Source organism: Benincasa hispida, chromosome 6 (assembly GCF_027475165.1).
Source record: "Benincasa hispida cultivar pf3 chromosome 6, pf3_genome.v1.1, whole genome shotgun sequence".
NCBI lineage: Eukaryota > Viridiplantae > Streptophyta > Magnoliopsida > Cucurbitales > Cucurbitaceae > Benincasa > Benincasa hispida.
The window spans coordinates 48,828,832-48,850,406 of record NC_143483.1 but is presented as its reverse complement, the minus strand read 5'-3'; the positions used below and the strand labels follow the sequence as shown (position 1 = coordinate 48,850,406).

The 21,575-nt window shown below is 38.1% G+C and overlaps 1 protein-coding gene across 1 annotated transcript; it reads right to left on the bottom strand.

Annotated features, from left to right (window-relative positions):
• Positions 1–2,235: 2,235 nt before the first annotated feature.
• LOC120079756 (Pentatricopeptide repeat (PPR) superfamily protein) lies at positions 2,236–5,282 on the bottom strand. Its single transcript, XM_039034122.2, has one exon. The coding sequence runs from the start codon at positions 4,806–4,808 to the stop codon at positions 3,024–3,026; it is 1,785 nt and encodes a 594-aa protein (XP_038890050.1). The 5' UTR covers positions 4,809–5,282; the 3' UTR covers positions 2,236–3,023.
• Positions 5,283–21,575: the final 16,293 nt, after the last annotated feature.

The window sequence follows — 21,575 nt, the reverse complement described above, 5'->3', positions numbered from 1 at the left end:
AAAAGCTCTTTGGTTAAAATCTCTCCTTTCTAATTATTCTAAAAAAATGATTGGTTATTTATTTATAAATTATTAAGCGGTACCTAATTATACTTTTTGTATAACAAAAAAAAAACTTTTTACATCTATATTATCAAAAGAAATACAAGTTTTTTTTAAAAAAATTTTGGGTGATAAAAATCTGTAGAAAAAAAAGAAAAGAAAAGAAGTGTTTTAAATAGTAAAAACGCGTCGGCTATAATTTTGACAAATGAAAGGATAATTGTAAGAGTAATTATTAGGCTGCACCTAACTCATATGTTTTCTATTTTTTTTCATTATAAAAAAGAAATTAAAAAATGATCATTTTTAAAAAATAAAATTACTACGTAATAATATTTTATTAAACAATACTTATCATAGATGCATTTAAGGAATTACTCAAATTTTTTCCTAAGGGTTATGATGGAGTGAGAGAGAGATAGAGGGAGGAATCTTGATATGCCGATGGTGTGAATATGAGGAACAAACGAGAGAGTAGTGGTAGCGGGTGAAGGAGGTGGGCCCCGGATTGGATGATTATTCATTATTCAAAGTCAAGGGGCATTATCGTGAATATATAATATTCTAGATGAAAATTGAACCCTTCGTTTTTTCTAACATTAATTTGTATCTTCTCAGAGAAAAAAACATTAAGATTTGTAAAAACGCGTGAAGGCAGAGGCCATAATTTGACTACGACAAACTCTCCCAATCAGCCTCCCAAGTCCTTCCAATTCTATAAATGGAACATTCCATACATTCTTTTACTCTTTTAATTGCAGAATATTTCTCCACAGCATTGGTTGATAAATGTTTGACTAAGTTGTCAAAAATACCTTATATTTTACCATTAGTCTTTTTTTAAAAAAAAAAAATTACTTTTATTCTATCAAAATTTATGATATTATTTTTACTTGTCATGAACGTTTTAAAATTACCTTCAAATTGGAAGAATGTTGGATGAAAAGTCATATGCGTCTAAGTGTTGTTCTTTTTTACTAAATTCAAGGAACCGTTTTTAGTCATTGTCACATTGTTTCAAAGTCACTTCATCATTTTTTATATATATTTTAAAGGATTTTTACTTTTTTAGGTAGTTCTTAAAGGTTTACGAAATATCAAAAGTAAAGTTGCAACTTTAGAATGAAAGAATAAAGGTATTTCGTATGTGTGCCAATTTATATACTCAATTATGTTTCGTTTGAAAAAATATCCGTTTGAAAAATATCCTGTTTAATTCGTAATTTTATCAATTAAACCTCTAAACTTTCATAAGCAAATTAAATTGAACTTTAAATTAGAATTTCCTTTAAAAATCATCCATGCTGTTAATCTAACATTTGAAGAAGTTCACGGGTATAAGAATTGATACAATGATGATTTTGAAAGAAGACTTTAATAAATGGTCTTAATTAATTTACTTATGACAATTTAATAGTTTAATTGAAAAAAAAAATGTTTGAATGGGGATGTAAATTGATACACTCACAAAAGTTCATAGTTTAAATTGCCACAATTATTTTTTTAAAAGGAAAATTGATACAATTATTAATGCAAATCCCAATATTTAGAGTATAAATTGATATATTCTCTCTTCTTTTATAATTCAGCCTGCAAGTTTTTATGTGTTCAGATCTGGGTTCGATAGCTAGCATTTTAGCAAGGGTATTCCATTCATAGGATAAAAACAAAACAAAACATAACACTGCCATACTTATTTCACTTCTTCCATTTTACAGCTTTTTAATTAACGATTAAAAGATTATTAATTAGTAATTTAATAGACAAAGGTTAACGCGTTTTTTAGTTGGCCACTGACTGAAAACGGTCTCAAACGGCGGCAGAAGCCTCAACGTATCCGTCGCCGCCGCCACCACCGCCACAACGGTCAACAAAAGAAACCCTGCCTCTTGAGGTTTGACTACCATTTATATTCAGCCTAAATATTTCGCTCCCACATTGGCTGCAAATTTGACTTCAGGTTTAGTAATTCCACACATGTTTAATCGACCCATCAGTTTCAGATGAGAACTGGAGATATATCATTTAAATGCCAGTTTGTAATAACTTTTCAAATGCTTTTCAAAAGGGTTATTAAGTTTTAAAAAGGGTTTTAAGCACTTTGGGTGTAATTCAAAATGGCCCTAAAATCACCCCCTAAATATTCTTTTTTCATGGGAACGATGCCACCATAATCCCTGCACCAGACCCGAATAGAGAGAGTATTGCTATGTATGCTATATAATTCAGGTTTACATAAAATAAGAGTATTCCGGTCAAGCTGAATCAAGTCAACTCGAGATATATAATAATCCTTACATTTATTTTATATAATTATTAAAGGCGAAAGGAAATGACCAAAAACCTATGCCTATCCCAACGCTGATTTCCTCTCTCTTAAACCACAAGATGGTCTAAGGTCATCTGCATTTCTTCAAGTAACTAACCTACTAAACTTTGCCAGAATCACCAACAATGATAAAAATAATCCCGTGTGAGAACAAGCGCAAATCCGCCGAAGAATAATGCCTTATCGGCTTCAGCGCACCTCTCTTCGATTATTTTTCATTCAGAATTCCAAGTTTTGCCTATGATCAGCATGTTCAAAGAAATCATATGGCGACCATTGTCATTGGATTCAGACAGAGAGCTTTAAACCCTTTTAGAATGAGAACTCGAACACTAAAAAATCTATGAAATATTGATAAAAAATTTCGGGAGGACGTTTCTATCCCCACCCCACCCCACCCCACCCCGCACCCACATACACAGAAAGGAGGGGAAAAAAAGCATCCTAAGTTGAACATGCACAGTTGGTAGTACTACCATTGGTGCCATTCAGCCTTAAGAAACTAGAGTCGGTGTAAATGTCCTAACCGTCTATTAGTAGTCAACTTGTCTCATCCTTCACTCGCTTACTTTGTGATATGGCACGGAACAGGAGCACATTTCCCAGTTGTTGCAGGCCAAAAATTCTCAGTCCACTTCCACAATGGACCTCATCAAACAGCAACTGGCACACATGAAGATTTTTTTGTAAGTGGGCTTCCTAACGATAACAAACCCAAGTTCAGGTTCTCTACAGCAGCTTGTTTGATTTGAGAGGCTTCATTAGGCATTCCAGCCTTCAGAAGGCAAGATATCAAAGAATTAATAGTTATTTCATCTGGAATACAGTTGACTTCCAACATCTTATAAAAAGTGCTAATTGCTTCCACCATCCTCCCTTTCATACAGTTGCCAATAATGAGAATGGTAAATGTTATTTTATCTGGCCTGCATTTCTTCTCCTGCATCTCAGCAACTATAACATTTGCTTCATCCACCTTTCCAGCCTTGCAAAACCCATCAATCACAGGATTATAAATAAATGGTTTGGGAACAACCTCACTCACTTTCAAGTGCCTCAGAAAACTTCTCGCCTCCTGTATTCTATTTTCCTTACAGAGAGCATTGATGAGAACAGCATAAGTATACACATTTGGAGACAGGTTTCTTACTTTCATCTCCTCCCAGAGCTTCAAACCTTGATTCACTTCACCTGCCCGACAATAGCCATCGATCAAGGAAGTGACTGTAACCACGTCTGGTGGACAGCCAAGAAGAAGCATTTTCTCATACATGACTAAAGCAGATCTCATGTTTCCAACCTTACCAAAACCATCAATGAGGACATTGAAAGTGAAGTCGTTGGGTTTGATTCCAGAACTAACCATCTCGTCAAAAAGGTCAGAAGCTGCCTTCATATCACCCAATTTGCAATAGCCTGATATAAGTGATGTGTAGGTTACAACATCTGGTGAAACCCCTTTTATTGACAGAACTTCTTTTAGCAAATCATGCCCTTTACTAATCTCATTAACCCTACAAAACCCATTTATAAGCGTATTATATGAAACAATGTCAGGAAAGCAACCAAAATTTCCCATATTTTGGAAAAACTCAAAAGCCTTATCAATTTTTCCAATTCTGCACAATCCTCTAATTAGAATATTGAAGCTGTAAACATCTGGAACAAGATATGGTTCCAAGTGCTCCCTGAATAGTAAGACAGCTTCATCTACTAGGTTCTGCTTGACCAACATATTCAACAAGTTATTGTATACAAAAGGACTAACTTTAATACCATAACGGTGAACCTCATTAAGAAAATTTTTGGCAGAATCTAACTTTCCCATTTGAGCGTATGAAGACACCATGAGTTCTACAATGGAACTATCCGGCAAAATCCCATCACTCCTCATGCAATCAAACACAATTTTTGCAGAATCGTTGAGACCCATTTGACAGAGATTCCTCACAAGCAAATCATAAGTATTAAAAGTATGTTTAATGCTCAGGTGGGTTCTACTAAACTCAAAAAACTTCAAACCCAGTAAGGGATCTCTAAACCGCTTAATAACCTCGAAAGCGATTGAAGGGTTCAAGTTTCTACTTAGATAACCAAAACAAGCATTCAGGGAAATCGATCGAAAAAAGAGAGTGCAGACAACCTTCACTAGCCAAGTCTCCGGGTTTCGTAATACCTCTCTATCACAAAAAGGTCGAGCGCGTGATACTCCGTCTGCAAGGCTATAAAACTGGGCAATGGAGAAATTGGAGGCTCGAAACCTGTAGGTACGGCTAGAGAAGAATAAGAGAGTCATCTGCAGCCCCACGCCATCACTGGGCTCTGCTCTATCTTCCCATATGTTCTCAATCACAATCCTTGCCCGTTTACATCCAGGTATTCTGCTAGGTCTCTCAGATTGTGTGTCCGATATTTGCTTCCAATCTCTACACTTCATGGAATGAATGAAATGTAAATTCTAACTCGCATAACTAATATGAAATCCCTCCTTTTATTCAAGAGAGCTGAGATCGACCGAAGCTTGAATACTATAGCACTGTTCACAACAAAATGCTGGTTCATGAAAGCTGCCGACTCGCGAAAGACGTAGGACCCGGAACCTAACAAGGACCTCGGAATTCCAATCAATGCGCAGCCCGAAAGATGAAACTACAAGACCTCCAATAAAATCTCTGGACTTTGAAGGAGAGGAAACAGCTGCAAATTGGATGAATCGACGACACCCTGGTCCTTGCGTTTAGGGTTTTTCGTTTTACTTTGTTTAATGCTTTTTTAGAAGTCTGTGGTGGGTTTGCTTTGGGCCGGGGAGTTGAAGATCGGGGCCGTTGTATCTGTAGCCCAAACAGGCCAATCATCCCAATTTGTTAATATCAATTTCTTATTACTTAATTGAAACAAAAATGGTAATGGGTAGCAATATTAGTGTTAAAGATTAGTAATATAGCACACTTTTAAAATAATTGCATATATGATAAATTTTGATCGGTCAACTTATTTCAAAATTGCCCTCGCCTTGCGCTGGTTTGTCCACAAGCTGCAAGTCGTCTTCTTCGCGTAGACATATTCGGCCAAAGTTCTCCTTTGCATTTATTTGTTTCTCTCGTTCTTCACATTTCTTCACTCTTATTTCATTCGTTCTTAGATTTAAGCTTCACAATCAGGTCTGGATTTGAGATTGTTGGGTACAAATTTATATTTAAAATAGTACATTGATTATATTTAAACGGTCCGTTGATTATTTTTAAAACGGTCCGTTGATTAATTTTTTAAAACGATCCGTTTCGATGTTGAAGGCCTATAAAAGGCGAGGCCTTCAGCAGTTCGTGAGACACAGAATTCATTTTCTTAATTCTCCACTTCATTTTCCTCTCCTCCTCCATCTTAGCTTTCCGAGAAGTGAGTTTAGAACGGGTGTACGTTCCGATCGGTAACGGTGCATTTTCGATCGGTTTTCATTTGGTTGTTTTATCCCGGGGACGACGTGGCAATTTTCAAACCTGCTTACACACTTGGGAAGAGCCGCAAAACGTCTTAAAGAGAGCGAGCTCCGCGACTCAGCCTATAACGAGTTTCTATTTTGCAGGTTTTGCTCTTCGCTTGATCGCCGTGCATTGACGGTTTACAGTTCGTCGTTCTGAGGACCCTGCCGTTTCCAACAATTTTAAGACGTTTCGACATCATCAATGGCCCTCAGTAGCAACAATGAGATATCTGACCTTAACCATCCATTCCGATTCGAAGGAGCGAACTTCAAGCGATGGAAGCAAAAGATGTTGTTCTTCCTCACCATCAAGGAAGTGGTCGAAGCTTGTACCAGCGCTAAGTCGATCATCCCTTTAGAAGAGCCAACTTAACAATAGATAAAATAAGCTGCTAACTAGGAGGAAAGAGTTTCTATGTAAGAATTTCATTTTAAATGACTGATGATCTGTATGACTAGTACAGTACAATGAAGACAGCGAAGGAGGTCTGGGATGCCCTACAAAAGAAGTATGACACCGAGGAGGTCGGGTCGAAGAAATATGTGGTTAGCCGTTATCTCAAGTTCCAGATGACGGATGACAAATCAGTGAAGGCCTAATCCCATGAACTTCAGAAGATAGCACACGAGATAATTACTAAAGGTATGTCTCTAGACAAACAATTCTAAATTGCTGTTATTATTGATAAACTGCCCCCCTTGTGGAAGGACTTTAAGAACACTTTGAGGCATAAGACCAAGGAGATCTTCTTGAAGAGTCTTATAGCCCAGCTAAGGATCGAGGAGGAAGCCCGGAAGCAGGACCAGAGGGAGGAGGTGAACGCAGTACCTAGGAAACCCGCATCTGCCGTGGTAAAACCTGATAAAAAAACCTAAGGGGGCAAAGAGGAAAGGTCAGAATCGTGGCTCTAGCAACCAGAACCAACAGAAAAAATAGAAGCCCCCTTTAGGAGAAACGACACAGTTCCTCTACTTTATTAGTAATAAACCTGGGCACATGGCTAGGAACTGTAGAAGCAGGCGTCGTCATACTGGTCGTTAGTTGCCATGATCACAAAAGTAAATGTGATCGGTGGTTATGAAGGGTGGTGGATAGACACTGGCACGACGCGCCATGTCAGTCATGACCTTAGTCTATTTAAAACTTATACTGAAACTAAGGATAAGAATATTCCGTTGGGAGATCACCACTCCATGAAAGTTGCTAGAACCGGCGAGGTGGAACTGAAGTTTACATCTGGGAAGACTCTCATGTTGAAGGACGTTCTGCACACTCTAGAGATTCGAAAGAATTTGGTTTCAGGTTATCTCCTCAACAAAGCCGGGTTTACTCAAACTATAAGGGCAGACCTATATACCCTTACTAAAAATATGTATTTGTAGGGAAAGGGTATGCAACTGAGGTAATGTTCAAATTAAATCTAGACCTTAATAAAATGAAATCTTCTATGTATATGCTGTGCTCTATGAATAGTTGGCATGCTAGACTCTGTCATGTGAATAAGAATTTAATTAGTAACATGATTAGGCTGGAAATGATACTTAAGTTATCCACGAATGATTTTGATAAATGCGAGTATTGTAGTTAGACTAAAATTACTAAAACTCCGCATAAATCTGTACTTAGAAATTCTGAGCTACTAGATTTGATTCATTCTAATGACGATGAATTTGATGGCATATTGACTAGGAACAGTAAAAGATATTTCATTACTTTTATTGACGACTGCTCTGATTTTACTTTTGTATACCTACTGAAAAACAAAAGTGATGCTTTTGATGCCTTCAAACTTTTTGTTTCTGAAATAGAGAATCATTTTAATAGAAAAGTTAAAAGACTTCGTAGTGATAGGGGAACCGAGTATGACTCGGACAGTTTTAATGAATTCTTTAACTCACATGGAATAATACACGAAAAGATCGCATCTTATTCTCCTGAAATGAATGGAAAAGCCTAAAGGAAAAATAGAACTTTAGCTGAGCTAGTAGTTGCTATTTTACTTAGTTCAAGAGTCGCGTCTTATTCGTGGGGTGAAATCATCCTTACCGTGTGTTATGTCCCAAATAGAATCCCAAAATCTAAGAATAAAACTTCACCTTACGAAATTCTGAAGAATAAGAAATCAAACTTGTCCTACTTTAGAACATGGGGTTGTCTAGCCTTTGTAAGGATTCCTGACCCAAAAAGGAGAAAGTTGACTAGTAGAGCTTACGAATGTGTCTTTATGGGTTATGCCTTAAATAGTAAAGCTTATAGGTTCTATGATTTAGTGAACCAAGTGATCATTGAGTCAAATGATGCCGACTTCTTTGAAGATAGGTTTCCTTTTAAATCAAGGAATAGTGGGGGCTCAGGTTCAAATGGTATAACCCTAGTTAGAAATCCTAACCCTAGAGAGGAAACTGACCTAGAACCTAGAAGAATCAAAATAGCTAGAATCGCCAAAGATTTCAGAAATGACTTCCTAACCTACAATGTAGAAGAAGACCCTAAAGATCTAAGAGTTGCCCTGTCCTCAGTAGATGCCAACCTATGGCAAAAATCCATAAATGATGAGATGGACTCACTTGAGTCAAATCGGACTTGGCACTTAGTAAATCTAGCCCCAGGATGTAAGGCAATAGGGTGCAAATGGATCTTAAGAAGGAAACTTAGACCTGACGAAATTGTCGACAAATTTAAAGCCATGTTAGTTGCGAAGAGCTTTAGACAGAGAGAAAACGTAGATTTCTTTGACACCTTCTCCCCTGTCACTAGAATTACATCTATCCGTGTCCTGTTCTCTCTCACTACCCTTTATAACCTCGTAGTACATCAAATGGATGTAAAAACTGCTTTCCTAAATGGTGAACTTGAAGAAGAGATTTACATGGAACAACCTGAGTGTTTTGTTGTCCATGGTCAAGAAAATAAGGTGTGTAAATTAGACAAATCTCTCTATGGACTAAAATAAGCTCCTAAGTAATGGCATGAAAAATTTGACAACCTTTCCTATCTAAAGGTTTCAAGGTCAATGAAAGTGACAAAACCTGCAAAACGAAAACTCATTATAGGCTGAGTCGTGGAGCTCGCTCTATTTAAGACGTTTCGCGGCCAAATGTGCAAGCAGATCTAAAAATTGCCACGTCGTCTCTAGGATAAAACAGCCAAATGAAAACCGATCGGAAATGCACCATTACCAATTGGAACATACACCCTTTATAAACTCACTACTCAGAAAGCTAAGATGAAGAAGGAGAGGAAAATGAAGTGGGGAATTATGAAAATGAATTATGTGTCCCACGAACTGCTGAATGCCTCGCTTTTATAGGCCTTCAGCATCGAAACGGACCGTTTTAAAATTAATCAACGGACCGTTTTAAAAATTAATCAACGAACCATTTTAAAAATAATCAATAGACCATTTTAAATATAATAAATGGACCGTTTTAAATATAGTCAATGGACCATTTTAAATATAAATTTTCACCCAACAATCCCCCACTTGGAAATTTAAACAAAACGAGAAGAGAGGAAAGAATTTCATCGAGCAGTTTCAGTCTATACAACACTGTGCATAAGCAAAGGTGTCTTACGACTTGAACCTTTACATAGTATAGATGATTCAGAATATACCAGAATAACCCTTTGTTTTGAACTCTATCTCTAACAGCATCTCACACAGAGTGTCATTAGGGTGTAATACGAAAGCCCGTGCTTTAAAGGCCTAGCACGTGAATCCCAGTTTAGTGAATGCTCTAGAGTGTTTGCCTAAAAACTCCATAGGAACCGACCCTCACTTCCAAATTCACATAGGTGAGTCTATCAAGGGTACTCCTGTAGTGGGGTACCCCACTTTTCATCAAGTATAGATCTCATTAAGAACTGAGTTCAATCTTTCTTACGCTTCAGGATATCATGCTCAGACTTTAAGTCATAGGAATGGAACTCTGTGTTTGGTTTAGCATGATTCACTATATATCACTCATGATCAGTTATTACCCATTGAACCTGTTTCTTGGGATCTCCAGTCTACAGGTTGGGTTTTTCTCACGATGATTCATCTTTCGATTAGCATGAGTCCCATCCTTTCGGAGATTCTGAAGACCTTTTCTCTGGCCAGTCCTTTTGTCAAAAGATATGCCAAATTTTCATCAGTCTGTATGTGATGATTAATTCTAACTGCACCAGTAGTGAGAAACTCTCTAATGGTACTATGCTTACGACGTATTTGATGTCTCTTTCTGTTAGTAACGATTCTGAACTTTTGCGATTGCTGCAGTAATATCGCAATGGATCAATATGGCTGGCAATGGCTTTTCCCATAAGTGAATCTCTGATAGCAGACTTCTAAGCCAACTTGCTTCTTCACTAGCGGCTATCATTTTTTACTCCATCGTAGATTGGGCTAAAATAGTTTGTTTCTTGGACTTCCAAGAGATAGCTCTGCTACCTATATTAAAGACATGGCCACTTGTAGCCTTTGAATCATTCGAAAGAGAGTTCCAATCAACATCGCTGAACCCTTCCAAGACAATGGGAAACTTTTGATAATGTAATCCTAGGTTTTGGATTTTCTTTAAGTATCTCATGACCCTTTCTATAACATTTCAATGCTCTTTACTAGGTATGCTTGTAAACCTGCAAAGTACTCCTACAGCATAAGCTATGTCAGGCCTCGTGCAATCAGTAGCATATCTAAGACTGCCTATGATACTTGCATACTCAGATTGATTAACACTATCACCAGTGTTCTTGAACAACTTGACACTAGGGTCATAAGAAGTACAGGCTGGTTTACACTCAAAGTAATTATATTTCTTTAAAATCTTTTCTATATAGTGAAATTGATCTAAAGAAATTCCCTTTTCAGACCTATTTACTTTTATGCCTAAGATTACACTAGCTTCTCCTAAGTCTTTCATGTCAAAGTTCGCACTCAATATTGATTTTACATCATTTATGACGTGCAAGTTCGACCCAAAGATCAATAAATCATCTACATATGACACAAGATAGTGCAGAGGTTATTATCAAACTTATGGTAGATGCATTTGTCACTTTCATTGACCTTGAAACCTTTAGATAGGATAAGGTTGTCAAATTTTTCATGTCATTGCTTAGGAGCTTGTTTTAGTCCATAGAGAGGTTTGTCTAATTTACACACCTTATTTTCTTGACCATGGATAACAAAACCCTCAGGTTGTTCCATGTAAATCTCTTCTTCAAGTTCACCATTTAGGAAAGCAGTTTTTACATCCATCTGATGTACTACGAGGTTATAAAGGGCAGTGAGAGAGAACAAGACACAGATAGAGGTAATTCTAGTGACAGGAGAGAAAGTTTCAAAGAAATCTATGTTTTCTCTCTGTCTAAAGCTCTTCGCAACTAACCTGGCTTTAAATTTGTCGACAATTCCGTCAGGTCTAAGTTTCCTTCTTAAGATCCATTTGCACCCTATTGCCTTACATCCTGGGGCTAGATTTACTAAGTGCCAAGTCCGATTTGACTCAAGTGAGTCCATCTCATCATTTATGGATTTTTGCCATAGGTTGGCATCTACTGAGGACAGGGCAACTCTTAGATCTTTAGGGTCTTCTTCTACATTGTAGGTTAGGAAGTCATTTCTGAAATCTTTGGCGATTCTAGCTATTTTGATTCTTCTAGGTTCTAGGTCAGTTTCCTCTCTAGGGTTAGGATTTCTAACTAGGGTTATACCATTTGAACCTGAGCCCCCACTATTCCTTGATTTAAAAGGAAACCTATCTTCAAAGAAGTCGGCATCATTTGACTCAATGATCACTTGGTTCACTAAATCATAGAACCTATAAGCTTTACTATTTAAGGCATAACCCATAAAGACACATTCGTAAGCTCTACTAGTCAACTTTCTCCTTTTTGGGTCAGGAATCCTTACAAAGGCTAGACAACCCCATGTTCTAAAGTAGGACAAGTTTGATTTCTTATTCTTCAGAATTTCGTAAGGTGAAGTTTTATTCTTAGATTTTGGGATTCTATTTGGGACATAACACACGGTAAGGATGATTTCACCCCACCAATAAGACGCGACTCTTGAACTAAGTAAAATAGCAACTACTAGCTCAGCTAAAGTTCTATTTTTCCTTTCGGCTTTTTCGTTCATTTCAGGAGAATAAGGTGCGGTCTTTTCGTGTATTATTCCATGTGAGTTAAAGAATTCATTAAAACTGTCCGAGTCGTACTCGATTCCCCTATCACTACGAAGTCTTTTAAATTTTCTATTAAACTTATTCTCTATTTTAGAAACAAAAAGTTTGAAGGCATCAAAAGCATCACTTTTGTTTTTCGATAGGTATACAAAAGTAAAATCAGAGCAATCGTCAATAAAAATAATGACATATCTTTTACTATTCCTATTCAATATGCCATTAAATTCACAGACATCAAAATGAATCAAATCTAGAGACTCAGATTTCCTAAGTACAGATTTATGCGGAGTTTTAGTAATTTTAGCCTAACTACAATACTCGCATTTATCAAAATCATTCGTGGATAACTTAGGTATTATTTCCAGCCTAATCATGTTACTAATTAAATTCTTATTCACATGACAGAGTCTAGCATGCCAAATATTCATAGAACACAACATATACACAGAAAATTTCACTTTATTAAGGTCTAGATTTAATTTAAACATTCCCTCAGTTGCATACCCTTTCCCTACAAATACATTTTTATTTTTGTAAGGGTATATAGGTATGCCCCTATAGATTGAGTAAACCCGTCTTTGTTGAGGAGATAGACCGAAACCAAATTCTTTCGTATTTTCGGAGTTTGCAGAACGTCCTTCAACGTGAGGGTCTTCCCTGAGGTAAATTTCAGTTCCACCTTGCCGATTCCAGCAACTTTCGTGGAGTGGTGATCTCCCGACATAATATTCTTATCCTTAGTTTCATTATAAGTTTTATATAGACTAAGGTCGTGACAGACATGGCGCGTCGTGCCAATGTCTATCCACCACCTTCAAAACCACCGATCACATTTACTTCTATGATCATTGCGACTAACGGTTCTTCTGTCAGGTTCGCCTGACCAGTAGGACGATGCTTGTTCCTACAGTTCCTAGCCATGTGCCCAGGTTTATTACAATTAAAGCAGAAGAACTATATCGTTTCTTCTGAATGGGGCTTCTGTTTTTTCTATTGGTTTTGGTTGCTGGAGCCACGGTTTTGACCTTTTCTCTTTGTCCCCTTAGGTTTTTGGTCAGGTTTTACCACGACAGAGGCGAGTTCCTAGGTACTGCTTCACCTCCTCCCTCTGGTTCTGCTTCCGAGCTTTCTTCTCGATCCTTAGCTGGGTTATAAGACTCTCCAAGGAGAACTCCTTGGTCTTATGCCTCAAAGTCTTTCCACAAGGGGGCAGTTTATCAATAATAACAACAACTTGGAATTGTTTGTCTAGAGGCATACCTTCAGTAATTATCTCGTGGGCTATCTTCTGAAGTTCATGAGATTGGGCCTCCACGGATTTTTCATCCGTCATCTGAAACTTGAGATAACGGCTAACCGCATATTTCTTCGACTCGACCTCCTCGGTGTCACACTTCTTTTGCAGGGCATCACAAACCTCTTTTATTGTCTTCATTGTATATTAGTAGTCATACAGATCATGAGTCAAACCATTTAAAATGAAATTCTTACATAGAAAATCTTTCTCCTCCAAGTCAGCAGCTTCTTTTATCTGTCTTTCAGTTGGTTCTTCTAAAGGGACGATCGGCTTAGCGTTGGTATAAGCTTCGGCAACTTTCTTGACGATGAGGAAGAACAACATCTTTTGCTTCCATCACTTGAAGTTTGCTCCTTCGAACCGGAATAGACAGTTGAGGTCAAATATCTCATTGTTGCTACTGAGGGCCATTGATGATGTGGAAACGTCTTAAAATTGTTGGAAACGGTAGGATCCTCATAACGACGAACTGTAAACCATCAATGCATGACGGTCAAGCGAAGAGCAAAACCTGCGAAACAGAAACTCGTCATAGGCTGAGTCACGGAGCTCGCTCTCTTTAAGATGTTTCGCGGCTTTGCCCAAGTGTGCAAGCAGGTCTGAAAATTGCCACGTCGTCCCCAGGATAAAACAACCAAATGAAAAACGATCGAAAATGCACCGTTTCAACTGAAACATACACCCTTTCTAAACTCACTGCTCGGAAAGCTAAGATCGAGAAGGAGAGGAAATTGAAGTGGAAATTTAGACAATGAATTCTGTGTTTCACGAACTGCTGAAGGCCTCGCCTTTTATAGGCCTTAAGCGTTGAAACGAACCGTTTTAAAAAAATCAACGAATCATTTTAAATATAATCAATGGATTGTTTTAAATATAAATTTGCATCCAACAATAATTGTTGGGTGTAAATTTATATTAAAAATGGTCCATTGTTTATTTTTAAAAACAGTCCATGGTTATTTTTAAAACGGTTTGTTGATTAGTTTTTAAAACGGTCCGTTGATTAATTTTAAAATGATCCCTTTCGATCTGAAGGTCAAAAAAGGCGAGGCCTTCAGAAGTTTGAGAGACATAGAATTCATTTACTAAATTCCTACTTCAATTTCCTCTCCTTCTCCATCTTAGTTTTCCGAGCAGTGAGTTTAGAAAGGGTGTACGTTTCGATCGGTAACGGTGTATTTCTGATCGGTTTTCATTTGGTTGTTTTATCTTTAGGACGACGTGGCAATTTTCAGACCTGCTTGCACATTTGGGCAGAGCCGTGAAACATCTTAAAGAGAGAAAGCTCCATGACTCAGCCTATAATGAGTTTTTGTTTTGTAGGTTTTGCTCTTCGCCTGACCGTCGTGCCTTAACGATTTACAGTTCGTCGTTCTGAGGGTCCTACCGTTTCGAACAATTTTAAGACGTTTAGACATCATTAATGGTCCTCAGTAGCAACAATGAGATATCTTACCTCAACCGTCCATTCTGATTCGAAGGAGCGAACTTCAAGCGGTGGAAGCAAAAGATGATGTTCTTCTTCACTGTCAAGAAAGTTGCCGAAGCTTGTACCAGCACTAAGCAGATCGTCCCTTTAGAAGAACCAACTGAACAATAGATAAAAGAATCTGCTGACTTGGTGGAGAAAGACTTTCTATGTAAGAATTTCATTTTAAATGGTTTGACTGATGATTTGTTTGACTACTACAGTACAATGAAGACAACAAAGGAGATTTGGGATGCCCTGCAAAAGAAGTATGACATCGAGGAGGCCCGGTCGAAGAAATATGCGGTTAGCCGCTATCTCAAGTTCCAGATGACGGATGACAAATCCGTGGAGGCCCAATCCCATAAACTCCAGAAGATAGCCCACGAGATAATTACTGAAGGTATGCCTCTAGACGAATAATTCCAAGTTGTTGTTATTATTGATAAACTGCCCCCCTTGTGGAAGGACTTTAAGAACACTTTGAGGCATAAGACCAAGGAGTTCTCCTTAGAGAATCTTATAACCCGGCTAAAGATTGAGGAGGAAGCCCGAAAGCAGAACTAGAGGGAGGAGGTGAACGTAGTACCTAGGAAACCCCCCTGTGTCGTGGTAAAACCTGACAAAAAACCTAAGGGGACAAAAAGGAAAGGTCAGAACTGTGGCTCTAGCAACCAGAACCAACTGAAAAAACAAAAGCCCCCTTTAGGAGAAATGATATAGTTCCTCTGCGTTAATTGTAATAAACCTAGGCACATGGCTAGGAACTGTAGGAACAGGCGTCATCCTGCTGGTCAGGCGAACTTGACAGAAGAACCGTTATTCGCCATGATCACATAAGTAAATGTGATCGGTGGTTGTGAAGGGTGGTGGATAGACACTGGCGCGATGCGCCATGTCTGTCACGACCTTTGTATATTTAAAACTTATACTGAAACTAAGAATAAGAATATTCTGTTGGGAGATCACCATTCCACGAAAGTTGCTGGAACCGACGAGGTGGAACTAAAGTTTACCTCTAGGAAGACCCTCGTTGAAGGACGTTCTGTACACGCTGAAGATACGAAAGAATTTAGTTTTGGGTTATCTCCTCGACAAAGCTGGGTTTACTCAAACTATAGGGGCAGACCTATATATCCTTACCAAAAATAATGTATTTGTAGGGAAAGGGTATGCAACTGAGGAAATGTTCAAATTAAATCTAGAACTTAATAAAATGAAATATTTGGTATATATGCTGTGTTCTATGAATAGTTGGCATGATAGACTCTGTCATGTGAATAAGAATTTAATTAGTAACATGATTAGGCTGGAAATGATACCTAAGTTATCCACGAATGATTTTGATAAATGTGAGTATTGTAGTCAGGCTAAAATTACTAAAACTCCGAATAAATCTATACTTAGGAATCCTGAGCCTCTAGATTTGATCCATTCTGATGTCTGTGAATTTGATGGCATATTGACTAGGAACAATAAAAGTATTTAATTACTTTTATTGACGACTGCTCTGATTTTACTTTTGTATACCTACTGAAAAACAAAAGTGATGCTTTTGATGACTTCAAACTTTTTGTAGAGAATCAGTTTAATAGAAAAGTTAAAAGACTTCGTAGTGATAGGGGAACTGAGTACGACTCGGATAGTTTTAATGAATTCTTTAACTCACATGGAATAATGCACGAAAAGACCGCACCTTATTCTCCTGAAATGAACGGAAAAGCCTAAAGGGAAAATAGAGCTTTAGCTGAGCTAGTAGTTGTTATTTTACTTAGTTTAGGAGCCGCGTCTTATTGGTAAGGTGAAATCATCCTTATCATGTGTTATGTCCTAAATAGAATCCCAAAATCTAAAAGTAAAATTGCACCTTACTAAATTCTCAAGAATAAGAAACCAAACTTGTCCTACTTTAGAACATGGGGTTGTCTAGCCTTTGTAAGGATTCTTGACCGAAAAAGGAGAAAGTTGGCTAGTAGAGTTGACGAGTGTGTCTTTATAGGTTATGTCTTAAATAGTAAAGCCTACAGGTTCGATGATCTATTGAACAAAGTGATCATTGAGTCAAATGAGGCCGACTTTTTTGAAGATAGGTTTTCTTTTAAATCAAGGAATAGTGGGGTTCTGGTTCAATTGGTATAACCCTAGTTAGAAATCCTAACCCTAGAGAGGAAACTGACCCAGAACCTAGAAGAAGCAAAAGAGCTAGAACTGCCAAAGATTTTTTAAATGACTTTCTAACCTACAATGTAGAAGAAGACCCTAAAGATCTAAGAGCTGTCCTGTCCTCAGTAGATGCCAACCTATGGCAAGAAGCCATAAATGATGAGATGGACTCACTTGAGTCAAATAGGACTTGGCACTTAGTAGATCTACCCCCAGGATGTAAGGCAATAAGGTGCAATGGATCTTAAAGAGAAAACTTAGACCTGATGGGACTGACGACAAATTTAAAGTCAGGTTAGTAGCGAAGGGCTTTAGACAGAGAGAAAACGTAGATTTCTTTGACACCTTCTCCCCTGTCACTAGAATTACATCTATCCGTGTCCTGTTCTCTCTTGCTTCCCTTTATAACCTCGTAGTACATCAGATGGATGTAAAAACCGCTTTCCGAAATGGTGAACTTGAAGAAGAGATTTACATAGATCAACCTGAAAGTTTTGTTTTCCATGGTCAAGAAAATAAAGTGTGTAAATTAGACAAATCTCTCTATGGACTAGAACAAGCTTCTAAGCAATGGCATGAAAAATTTTACAACCTTATCCTATCTAAAGGTTTTAGGGTCAATGAAAGTAACAAATGCATCTACCATAAGTTTGACAATAACCTCTGCACTATCTTGTGTCTATATGTAGATGATTTATTGATCTTTGGGTTGCACTAGCACGTCATAAATGATGTAAAATCAATATTGAGTGCGAACATGAAAGACTTAGTAGAAGCTAGTGTAATATTAGGCATAAAAGTAAATAGATCTGAAAAGGGAATTTCTTTAAATCAATCTCACTATATAAGAAAAGATTCTAAAGAAATATAATTACTCTGAGTGTAAACCAGCCTGTACTCCTTATGACCCTAGTGTCAAGTTGTTCAAAAACACTGGTGACAGTGTTAATCAATCTGAGTATGTGAGGATCATAGGCATTCTTAGATACGTTGTCGACTGCACTAAGCCTGACATAGCTTATGTTGTAGGACTACTTTGCAGGTTTACAAGCAGACCTAGTAAAGAGCATTGGAATGGTATAGAAAGGGTCATGAGATACTTAAAGAAAACCCAAAACCTAGGATTACATTATCAAAAGTTTCTCGCTGTCCTAGAAGGGTTCAGCGATGCTGATTGGAACTCTCTTTCGGATGATTCAAAGGCTACAAGTGGTTATGTCTTTAATATAGCTGGCGGAGCTATCTCTTGGAAGTTCAAGAAACAGACTATTTTTGCCCAATCTACGATGGAGTTAGGAATGATAGCACTAATGACAGCTAGTGAAGAAGCAGGCTGGCTTAGAAGTCTGCTATCAGAGATTCCCTTATGGGAAAAGCTGGTACTAGCCATGTTGATCCATTGCGATAGTATTGCAGCAATCGTAAAAGTTCAGAACCGTTAATACAACGGAAAGAGATGTCAAATATGTCGTAAGCACAATACCATTAGAGAGTTTCTCACTACTAGTGCAGTTAGAGCGGATCACATACGGACTGATAAAAATTTGGCAGATCCTTTGACGTAAGGACTGGCCAGAGAAAAAGGTTTTCAGAACCTCAAAAAGGATGGGACTCACGTCTATCAAAAAATGAATCACAGTGAGAAAAACCTAACTTGTAGACTGGAGATCCCAAGAAACAGGTTCAACGGGTAATAACTGATCACGAGTGATATATTGTGAATCATGCTAAACTAAACACAGAGTTCCATTCCTATGACTTAAAGTCGGAGCATGATATCCTGAAACGTAAGAAAGGTTGAACTCAGTTCTTAATGAGATCTATACTTGATGACAAGTGGGGTACCCAGCTACAAAAGTACCCTTGATAGACTCACCTGTGTGAATGTGGAAGTGAGGGCCGCTTCCTATGGAATTTTTAGGCAAACTCTCTAGAGCATTCACTAAACTGAGATTCACGTGCTAGGCCTTAAAAGCATAGACTTTCGTACTACACCCTAATAACATTCTGTGTGAGATGCTGTTAGAGATAGAGTTCAAAACCAAGGGTTACTCTAGTATATTCTGAATCATCTACACTATGTAAAGGTTCAAGTCATAAGACACCTTTGCTTATGCACAGTGTTGTATAGACTGAAACTGCTTGATGAAAATGTTTCCTCTCTTCTCGTTTTGTTTGAATTTCTAAGTGGAGGATTTTTGGGTGAAAATTTATATTTAAAATGGTCCATTGATTATTTTTAAAAACGATATGTTGATTATTTCTAAAACAGTTCTTTTCGATGCTGAAGGCCTATAAAAGGTGAGGCCTTCAGTAGTTCGTGAGACACAGAATTCATTTTCTTAATTCCTCACTTCATTTTCCTCTCCTCTCCCATCTTAGCTTTTCGAGCAGTGAGTTTAGAAAGGGTGTACGTTCTGATCGGTAACGATGCATTTTCGATCGGTTTTCATTTGGCTGTTTTATCCTGAGGAAGACGTGGCAATTTTCAGAGCTGCTTGCACACTTGGGTAGAGCCGCGAAACTTCTTAAAGAGACCGAGCTCCGCGACTCAGCCTATAACGAGTTTCTGTTTTGCAGGTTTAACTCTTTGCTTGACTACCGTGTATTGACGGTTTATAGTTCGTCGTTCTGAGGGCCCTGTCATTTCCAATAGAGATTTCTTCACCACGCTTTTTATTGTTCATATTTTTTCTCCACAAATTTTTCACATTTTGGGTTTTAGATTTAAAGTTTCAAGAAGTTATTTGAGGTTTCAAGAAGGTACATTCATAATGTTCTTGATTTTTACCATTTAATAAGCATTATCAGTGATCTGACTAATAATCATCGATAATATGTTTTGAATGATAGAAACTATCATTGACACCGTGTTATTAGTGATAGCTTTTATTACTAATAATATATTATCAGCGATTTCACTTTATAGCTAGTGATAAAAACTAGTAGTGTGTTGAAGAATCTGTTGGTGCAAAATTTAAATAAAAGAAAGATAAGGTGATAAATGCTAGTAATGTTTCAGCAAGTGAAAGCTCTGAGGCAGAAGCCGTCAGGTTTGTTGCAACCCCTGAGTGTGCCAGAATGGAAGTGGGATAATGTATCAATGGATTTCAATGTGGGCTAACCAAGAACAACAAAAGGTTATACAGTGATATGGGTGGCAGTGGACAAACTCACTAAGCTAGCATACTTTATTCCTGGAAGGCTACATTTTCAGTGAATAAGTGGGCACAACTCTATATAAAGGGGGTGGTAAGATTGCACAGGGTGTCGACGTCTATTGTATCTGATAGAGACCCTCGTATTACATCTAGCTTTTGGAAGAGCCTCCAGACAATGTTGGGTACTCGGTTAGCTTTTAGTACAACTTTTCACCCATGAACTGATGATCAAACAGAGTGTTTGAACAAAAAATTGGAGGATATGTTTTATACATGTGCATTGGAATTTCTAGGGAATTAGGATTCTCACTTGCATTTGATGGAGTTTACTTATAATCATATTATCGGGCCACTATCCACATGTCACCATTTGAAGCCCCATATGGAAAGAGTTGCAGGTCTCCCGTTTGTTGGGGTGAGGTCGGTGAGTAGAAGTTGTTGGGAACTAAGCTAGTACGAATTATAAACGAGGCAATGCCGGAAATTAAAGCTCAGATGCAAACATCACAGAGTAGACAGAAAAGTTACATCGATGATAGGCGTAAGGACCTTGAATTTGAGGTAGGTGATAAGGTATTCCTAAAAGTGGCACCTACGAAAAGTGTTCTAAGGTTTGGGAGAAAGGAGAAGCTAAATCTACCGCACGAACACAACACGAACACTTTGCACTCGTCCTTAACGATCTCAAAAAGTTCGAGCTTGTCGAGTCGTTCGTGATGAAGCTTCGGTGCATGGTGATGTGGTTCTCAACGAAGAAGAAGATCAAGCATTGATCGGGTCATGTAGCCTCAGGTAAACAATCGTTGGGATTTAACTAAGCGATCTTTTAGATATTTTTTCTAGACAATCGTGTAGTATTTTCTAAACGATCGTTTAGCTAATGTTAAGCGATGGAGTAAATCATTCACCATATCGTGTAGCATTGGTTGTGTGATCGTGTAGGCACTGGAGGTAAGCGATCGTAGTGGGAGCATGCGATGCTCGTCATTTAGTAGAAGGCGCGCACTAGAGGATCGCGTAGTTAGCAAGCTTCATCACTTAGACGCTAGCTAAGCGATCACTTAGGCGATGGTGCTTCGCGGCATCGTAGTTGCTTAGACGATCGCAAAAGGCGGGCATCATGCGGAGCGCGCTAAGCGATCGTGTACTTCAGGCTTCATCGCTTAGTAAAGATACACGATAGTGTTGTAATGGCTAAACGATCGTTGGGTTTTTCTATACGATTGTATAGTAATGCTAAACGATCGTTCAACTCTGGGAGTGCTGGTAAGCGATAGAACGAAGGGTTTGTTTTATCGTGTAGACGATCGCTGGGTGCTTTGTACACGATGGATGGTTGAAGAAACGATGCTTTGCCGAGCAGTTCAAGACCTGGTTCACCTATTTGAACCGGAGACTCCTTGTCTTTGTAATACCTAACTTTCCCTTTTGTGTTTTAAGGCAATTTTACCCGGTTCATCAACTTT